Source organism: Loa loa, assembly GCF_000183805.2.
Source record: "Loa loa unplaced genomic scaffold supercont3.189, whole genome shotgun sequence".
NCBI classification, from domain to species: Eukaryota; Metazoa; Nematoda; class Chromadorea; order Rhabditida; family Onchocercidae; genus Loa; species Loa loa.
The window spans coordinates 23,717-33,409 of NW_018108369.1; the positions used below are offsets into that span (position 1 = coordinate 23,717).

At 28.2% G+C, this 9,693-nt stretch overlaps 2 protein-coding genes across 2 annotated transcripts; both read left to right on the forward strand.

Annotated features, from left to right (window-relative positions):
- Positions 1-18: 18 nt before the first annotated feature.
- LOAG_09800 (hypothetical protein) lies at positions 19-3,349 on the forward strand (the record flags this gene model as incomplete). The annotated part of the gene is made up of 6 exons (XM_003145327.1): positions 19-194; positions 541-562; positions 1,518-1,540; positions 1,806-1,923; positions 2,187-2,232; positions 3,198-3,349. 6 exons carry the CDS (start codon positions 19-21, stop codon positions 3,347-3,349), a joined length of 537 nt encoding a protein of 178 aa, XP_003145375.1.
- Positions 3,350-7,101: 3,752 nt separating this feature from the next.
- On the forward strand, positions 7,102-7,855 carry LOAG_09801 (hypothetical protein; the record flags this gene model as incomplete). Its single annotated transcript, XM_020448023.1, has 2 exons — positions 7,102-7,272; positions 7,674-7,855. The coding sequence occupies 2 exons, from the start codon at positions 7,102-7,104 to the stop codon at positions 7,791-7,793; spliced, it is 291 nt and encodes a 96-aa protein (XP_020301798.1). The 3' UTR covers positions 7,794-7,855.
- Between the last annotated feature and the right edge of the window lie 1,838 nt (positions 7,856-9,693).

Genomic DNA, 9,693 nt, shown 5'->3' on the forward strand with positions numbered 1-9,693 from the left:
CCGTACAGTTGTACAAAAATGCGGCAAAGTTTCACCCAGTCATTCAATATGATCAGCCATATGGAGACTCATACCGATATAGAAATCGTACAGTTGTTCGATATGCCAGAAAGTTTAAAAGCAAAACGTAGTTTGCAAAGACACGCAACAATGCATGACAAAAATAGACCAATCTTCAATTGTACTATTATGCAGTAAGGGTTTCTTGAATTATGACTCATTGAAATCACACAAGAAGAATCATAAAAAAGCTGAGGGGAACATTTTAAGTTGAAAAAGGCGCTGTTATTTTGGTGTGATTGATTATTTGTATTTTCTGTTAGATAAATTCTTGTCACTTATTCATTATTTAATTGCTAACAGTCTTCTGTTGTTATCATTGTTATCGTTTTCTACAATTTATTCATTTTTTGCTTCATATGGATATTATCATCGTTCTTCTTTTTATTTTAGTGAATAAAGTTTTTTGTATCGTGTCATCTTGCTCATCTAATTGCCTTTTCATTATTTATGCTTACATAACAAGCAGGTAACTTGCAGGCCATATACAGAAAACTTGCAAGTAAGTATCACTGTTGGAATTACTGATGAAATAACGTTGCAATACAATTACTTTTGAATAAGTAGAACTAATGGAATTTAAAAAATATAATTTGATGTAAAACTTAACTGATGGAATGGTGATGAAGTGACTATGTTCTTCAACTATTTCGAAATTATTTCTACATTCTAAGTGTCTTCTGATAATATCTATTATCAAACATATTTAATCGATAATGTTGGAATGCACTTGATTTTGAATAATCCATTGATTATGCTTAATCAGAACAAAATTCATTGTCCTTTACAAATATTTTCTGATAATACCCATTATCGATTAGTTACGTTCGATAAAGTTGCAGTTCAATTACTTTTGAGTAATTAGTTGCAGTACAATCGAAAAATAATGAAATCCATGTAAAACGTGGATGATAAAATGATAATTCACTGATTACATTTAAATAGAACAAAATTAATTGTATGTTATAAATGTTTTCTGATATATATATTCCTACTGAAAAGAAATATTTTTCGAACTTTCAGATAAATATAAATATTTCGTTACAGAATAAATGATTAGGAAGAAGTACCAGACGGATTAGACACATTCAAAACAGCCAAAAGGAACATAGAAATTTCCGTTCTCTGCAGCATTCCTAAAATTTGTGATTTTCATTTGATACGAATACTGCAAAACAATGGAAAACATTGTGCGATTCAATTCCTAAGAAACTGCTACTTACGTGGTGCATTTTTATTTTAATTTTTTGATCTCTGAAATAATAAAAGTGATTTTTATGCGAATATTTAGAAAAAAGTGCTGGTACAAATAGTTGCAGAAGTATTATTGCTGCATAGTCGGATTAATCACAGTCTTGTCTCGAAGAAGTTTAAAACAGCTATTTTTTTGAGACATAAAATTTGGTCTTGTTTTTACTAAACGTCCTACAATAACTGCGAAGTGTAGTATGATACAGAGGAACAGGCTTCAACCCCGACCGTAAGTTCACTAGGCCATAATTGATGATAATGGTATTTATAATATTAAATGAAAAATGATTCCCTTAGTGGCGTAGGGGTAAATGTTCTTTTCTTCTGTACATCTTCAGTCTATCCTAGGGAAAATGCATTACTTTTCAGATATGAAAGCTTTTTTTTACGTTCTTTGTTTTTGGGAGATGACAATTTTTTGTTTTTGTTGTAATTTTATTTTGCAACGAATGTTGTTATTTGCATTTGGCCTTTGCAAAGCGTACATTTTTCAGATGTCTACCAGAATATCTGAGATATCAGATATTTCACATGATACCGAGGTCTATCGATGTGACTTTATGGGAGTTTTCGCATGGCGAAGAACCGTGGGTCTGTCTTCATGGAGCTGAGGTATCATTTCTAAGGTCTGATTGGAGAGGCTTAATGATTAAATATCGATCTAAAGAATCAACTTACAATTTTCTTTTTCTTTATAGATCTTTTGTCGATGTGCGCACTTTCATGATTAATCGGACAAGGAAAAAGGAATAGATTTTAAAAATCGTTAAATTTTTTGACTCTTGAATTAAACTCCCCCTTCATTTTTTTTGGTAAACAAAAACTCGCAGGAGGTTCTAAAAGCTTAGAGATTAAGCATGATTTATTTTTTAAAGATATTCACAAAATTAAAAGCTAGTGAACGATATCCGGAACCGCAAAGTTATTCTGATTAGTTATATGACTTCATCTCATCTTTGAAAGCAAATTTGAAGGCAAAATTTAGCGTTTTAAAAGGCACCCTTTCCAAACATTTTTCTTTTTGTCAAAATATGCTAAATTTACTCTTTTGCAGTCCTATAGTTTATAGTTCAAAACGCCGAAGTTATTTTAAATATATGTATAGCAATATCGATCAGCTTTTTCCTGTACACGTAGTACTGCAATAACGAATAAAATAATTAATAAAAGATTGATCGTTATGAATTTCTTTCTTTTTTTTTAATCTGAATTCAAGTTAGAAGATATACACTTTAATATGATTAGATAATGTTATGGTAGCTGAGTATCGCAAAGCATTTACCTCGTTACAGGATATTAACTTAGAACTGGTTGTTATTATCATTCATGGAAGATACTACTTTGTAATTAACGATGAGTGATAGTCTCAGATGTTGAATCCTATATAGTTTTGCCTTTTGCCGTTTTGGATTCAATGATGATTATAGATATTTCAGCAAAGGAGTTGCTGTTAAGCAAAGTTAGATCTATATATCTATATAATTTGATTATTATGAATTTATGGAATGTCATATCACCACTTTGATATGATTTAGTTGATCAACAATAGAGATAACGAGTTCTTATATAGGAAAGCTTCTTTCATTACAATGGTTTAATTTGGTATGGCAGAATGTGAGGAGGTAGAAGTTTGGTTCATTCAAACTTTCATCGATACATTTGTAAAATGAATGTAGTGAAACAAGAAGTGCTGAAGAGATAAATAATTCGTTGCAGCAACAAAATGGTATAGATAATTATATTTATATTTTAAAACAAATATGAGGAGATATCAATAGATTTTTACTTCATTTAGAATAGTGTTGATCTACTATTGAATAGATATGTTTATGCTTCGCTTGCATTATCTCTTTCATTAAACATATCCAAATTTGAACAATTTGCAGGATCATTTATGCATGCTGGACATGATGGCATAAATATAGAGCAATATTGGGGTCAACCAGATTACATTGATGATATATATCTGGAAAATTCTGTTTTGAGGAAACAGGAATCTACTTATGAGATTCCTCTTAGGAAAGAGGAATCTTACTAACTAACTGATGACTAATTACACTACATTCGTCTTGTTTGAAATATTCCATACAGTGTTCAAAATCATCTACTGTCATAGTTGTCCTATTTAGAGCTTTATGTTGTAATTCTTAAAATGTTGCATACTTTATTTTTTTTCTCAGTAATGGCCAGAGACAATGTGGATCAGACTTGTTGATTTGAAACCACGAAATCAACCTAGGGAAAATGGTAATTTTGAAGTTTACCTCTAATTTTGAGAGCAAAGTTTCATTTACCCTTCAATGTCTTTTTGCTAGCTAGTTACCAAGAATAACTGAACCAGATGATCCTATTTAGCCACTTATCGTTCCGCATCCGGAAAGTTTCATGTTAATATCATTTTTTTAAAATACCAAACTATTTATTTCAGGTTGTTATTCTGATGAATGTCATCAGGAATTCCTTCCGTTTGTTTGTAGCAATTATAAAGGTGTAGAAAAATCCAGTCACTTTTGTCATAGCATTTACTCATTTTTTTTTTTTTCAAATACTTTACCATACGGTGTAACTACCAGAATTGTCATCTTTCCTACCTTATAAGGATGAGTGTGGTCAACAAATGAAAGATACCAAGGAACTGCAAATAAACGAAATGCAAAATCTGACAATATACGATATCTTGAAAGTTATGGTGGGATGTAATCTTTTTGTTAGATTTTGATGTTAAAATGAGTTATTAATTAATTTGTATTATTTACATTAACATAAGTGGTTTTTTAATGCTTTACCAGATAATATAATTACCAGAATTTTTATAAGTGATCATCTTTTCCACCTTATAAGAATCTTATAAAGAATGTACAAAACATGATGCGTACATTGTTTGGATTTGTACAGAAATATTGTACAATTTGCAAGAAGAAAATTTCCATAGTTAAAAATAAAATTTAAAACTGAAAGAATCATCCAATGAATTTTTATTTGGGTCAAAAAAATATGGATGAATTATGGGAAGGAATTCAATGTGTTTTTTTTGTAGTAAACATAAGTAGATGATGAAATTTTATGTGATAAGGATGTACAGTAAACTGTCATCGTTAAATGTCATCTCTATGATAGATTGATTTGAAGCACAATAGATCAAAATAAAAATGAATGATGTATACAAGGAAAATGTTTATAAAACATCCTACTGTATAAAATGTAAACAAATAATCCGTTGTTAGTCATGTTTTAGAAAATGTTAACTTTCTTATGATATCGCTATATATTTAACTGATAAGGCTGCTGAAATGTCATATGTTTATGATCCATTGATTTTAATAAAATACAAAATATCAAAGTATGTATAGAGTTAACATATATATTACAGTTTGAATATAATATTAACAATAATATATATCAATAAATTAGCTTTAATTGTTTGTTTTGTTTGCAGGCAATAATTGAAATTTTTGCCTTGAATTAATAATTTTAAAAAATGGAAAGACTTTTTTCAGTCAAACTTATTGCTCCCAAAACATTTTATGATTCATTGTTTATACGATTTATTTTCGGCAATGATATAATATACTAAAGGAAAATTTCAAGGGTTTTAAATTTCATACTTATAAATGGCCAAAGCTCTACAAAAGTGCACTTTCTCTGTCACAAAATCGTAATCGGGAATAGAAGAACCGGTTCGGTTAAAATTTAAAAAAAACATTTAACCATAAGTACATCTATGAATTCATCTTGACATCACTTATCTCATGCATTTTACAGTTCCTAATTCATCGATCATTCATGCCGACAATAATAACCATTCGTGAGAATTAGCTACTTAGAACTAATTGAGAAATTAATTGATTCCAACGCAATGGTACTTAAACATTGAACGGATTATGCTACTTCAGGTTTTTAGAATACTTATGTTATACAGGATACGATTCTGTTACCTTTCTCATTAATTCCTGAATCTTATTATCTGTCTTATTGTCATATATCCTGCAACATATTTCACCTAAACATATTTTACCCAAATATTTTACATATTTTATCCAAACGATATGATAAAGTATCCAGTCATACCTTGAAATGTTGTTTATTTTTTTTATCAAAATTGCCAGAAATGAGCGAAATTTGTGAATTATCGAATTTGACATAAACATTCATTGAACTGAGCATTTTTTCGAATGTGCTAATTTCAAGGAACTCACTTAAAACAGAATTTATGTTTTGTTTGTGTTAAATAGCATTTTTGTATACGTTATTTGTGCAGTGAATTCTGTTATAAATTCCATATCGTACCTATCTTTTGCTTTTTATTGATATAAAATTCCCCAAAGGATGAAGGAAAAGGGAATGATAATCGATAACATTGAAAGAAAAAAAAAAAAAATTATTTCCAGTTAGATTAGCGTCATTTATCTTATGGTAGAATAATTCAGCAATGAATTGGATGAAATTTTATGAAAGGATTAGAAATTCGAATTTAATAAGAATTTAGTGATAATATTTGGATTTGCAATTTTACATTTCATTTAGTCAACATGTTGACAGTTCATAGCATTCATTATTTTATTCTAAAATATTAAGCATAATGAAGCTTATTGATAATTGAAAATTTTGATTGTAATTTTCTTTTTCCTTTCTATTAATGCATGCTCTAATGTAATATGCTTTATATCGTGATAATGTAATTTTGTAATCTTTTCCATTAGCTTAGATTTTTTCGTTGTATTTGTATTTTGATGATTGAATAATTTATTTTAATTTGATTTCATTTGAATTAACTTACACTTGTTTTTTTCAACAGCACAACTGTCATATGTTTGGAGAAAGGATTGAAATTTCTCGTTATCTTAATTTCTTTCTGAAATAAAATGACAAATCTGAGTAAAGATTAAAGCGATATGAATGAGATAAATGTTCATAGTGATGGGAAATAATAATTAGGATCGGGAAATTATTAAACTTTTATGAATTCGGGTCAAACGTGGCTCAAGACAAGGCGAATGTTAATACCGGCATTTCATTTCAACATTTTACGCAAGCAATGTGGGAATATTTAACGAATAAAATTGTTGTTTTAATAATAAGAAAATAAAAATGCAAAAGCCTAGAAAGTCTAAGAATTTTTAGGCTTATTTTTGCTCTTTTTGGATTCACTTTTGGGCCTATCACTCAGGCTTAAAAGCTCAAGTGAAGTGATGTTCTCAAAAATTTATACAATATTTAAAAACTTTATCATGGATGAGAGAATTTTTTGAGCCTTTAACCTTTGATAGTATGAAGAAAAGGTATGATTAATAATGTTTACATTACGACATACGTTTTCAATTGAGCCAAAAAGCTACCAAATATAATCTGAACAACCATTTTAGAATTTGCTAGAAAAGTTAGGCAGACATTGTGACACAAACGAAACTTTTGATTTGTCACCTCATTTGCAGCGGTACGGGTTAGATATTGTTGCTGGTTTGTTTTTTCTATGGATAAAATTTTGATGAAGCATAATTTAACATTTCGTTAGAAGATTGGATAATAGAATACGCTGACGATAGTCTCGATTAGTGACAAATACACAATATCATCTGTTCACTTTGCTTGAATCTAACAACAGAGAGTCTTATTATACCTCAACAAGCTAATAATTTGCTTAATTAGCCAAGATCTAAGCTAAAAAAATATTTTCCAGGCTTAACAAGTATTTTACCGGTTCATGTTGCATGCCATGTTTTGATGTTGAAATCATTATTGCTTTCCTTTAAATTGATTCCGTTTCAGAGACGACTATGGGTATCAATATTGATGGACAAAATTTGCTGCAACAACAACTGTTACTATGAAAAGCTGACGATGGTATTTAATTCATGTGGGCAAGAATCCGGTATCCGTGATACTGGTTCACAGCTACTCGTTGGCTCTCCGGTTATGATCAGAAACTGGATCATTACCGCAATATATGCAAGAAATGAGCAAGTGAAATATGCTAATTTCATTAAACAGCAACGCACTTTAACAATGTATTATACACAAAAGTTTGATTTTCTCTTTGAGGTTTTCGATGGCATCGAGTTTTTTCTAAATGATAACTCATTCCATGTTACTATAACTTTTTAAATCAAATTCTTTTCTATCGGCAATTAATTTATTTTGATTGAAGAGAATGTTGGAAAGTTTCTTTAACTTGTTATCAAAACTTTACACAGCTATTCAAATTAGTTGGAATTATTCCTACTGATAAACTTATCATGTATGAGACTTATCAATTAATCTTTTGACATTTTAAGTAAGTATTTAAAAAAAAACTATTTCAACTGAGAATTGGATTGAAGTTTTTTGATAAGCATTCAAATTGATTTCCTAATTTTTTTTTCCAGATAATAGCAACAAAAAAGAAGAAATGGAATAAATTCGATAATCAACCATCCATGGATGATTTATCAGTTAACGATAAGAAACAACAAGACTTTCATGGATCTACTTTTCATTGTTTTTGATTGGTTCAACTTAACCGATGAAGATATATATCTGTAATCAAATGGATATGTTTATGGTTGCTGGTAATTAATTTATATTTAGAAATTGTTTCAATTTAATTCATATTTTCTTGATCAAAATAATTTTTGCCTCTTAATTAAATGAAATAGTAAATTAGGATAAATTAGAGTTGAAAAAAAGTCTGATCAGAAGAATTTTCTTTTTTTTGACAAATAGTTTTTTAAAGATAGCTCTTTATGATGATGACAATGAAAATTAAAATACATGAATAGATGGACTTCTTACTTGCAAGACTTTTGCAAGCAACTAGGCAATTTTCCGTATCCATTGAATTTAATTCGGTTCTATGTCTAGTTCATGGTTACATTATCTTCATCATCGTGATAATTACGTGATAGTTCTATAAGCTTGGATAGCGCGACAAGAAGATACTGATATGAAGTTGAACTAGAACAAAAAGGATTGTATTATCTGAAGTCTATTAGGTCATATATCGAATATAAATGAACTAGAAGCGACTGAAGCTAAGAAGCATTAAGTAGATCAACTCTTTACTTATATTCTGATTAATTATCAAAAAAGAATACCGTATTGCTCTATCACTTAATTAATTATACGATTTAATATTTGGAAACAAATATTACACTGATCTATCGCTTGATCAAATATATTATTTAAATTTGAATTTTTACTCATTAAGAAATGATTTAATATCAGCACAAATTGGCTTCAATCTATTTGCATCATTCGAGGAAAATATTTTAAATTCGTTAGATTGTTCAAAGTGCAACAAATTATTTGAATTAAAAATTTGTATCGTTAAGCTGAAATTATCCACTCATTGGTTGATTTATTGTCATTACCACATAGGATCATCAATTTTTTTTTTTCCAACGGTAGTATTTCTAATCCTGAGAGAAGATTCCTGATGTGAATTCCGGAATGGATTCGAAATCATCTGATTGTTAATCAGGTTATAGAATAAATATGAATAGTATAAGAAATCATTATACTTACCGCCTAACATTTTGAGATTTCATAGAACTTTTTCTTTTTCTTTTTTTATTTAGAAAAATCAATTAAAATAAATGTATATGTAAAAGACGATTCAGTAGTTTATTTGAAATTTTGTATTTTATTCGAAATTAGTTTTAAAGTAAAATTTTTATAATAAAACTGGTATAACTGATAAAAATGATATAACACGTTGTTTGAATGATTTGTATGGAGAAAATACAGAATGTACTTATGAAAATAACACTTTTATCCATTGAAATAAAATATTAAGAGTATTCTAAATTAAACAAACTAAGCAAGTTTATCTTATAGAAGTTATGTACTGATTATGAGACTAATACTAGTCTAGTTTTATGGGATAATTTGAGCAAAGATTGTAATTTACACATTAATAATTGTTATCATGTTAATGGAAATTAGAAGATTTACAATCTGTATATGTATTGAAATTTTAACGAATAATTGAAATCGAAAAAAAATCAACATCATTGATTCCTTCTTTTTTATTAAATGAATGTGTTCGATATCATTAATATCATATGAAAAAAAAAAAGATATAATATGAGAAGTGATTATTTCATTAGTGAACAACATTTTTTTTTAGCATGAATTTTCAAAATTCTTCAAAAAATATTTAAAAGGATGGTGAAATGAGCAAACAGTATTTTTTGATGTTATATGAGAATTTTGCTATACTTTAATTATCCATATTATCCAATAAATACTTATTAATCTAAATTATTCGTTTGTTTGAAAAGATCATGTCAAAAATTGACCTGAACTTTAGAAATGATATACATATTCTGGATTATATATATATATATATATATATATACATATATATATACATATTATATATATATATATATATATATATATATA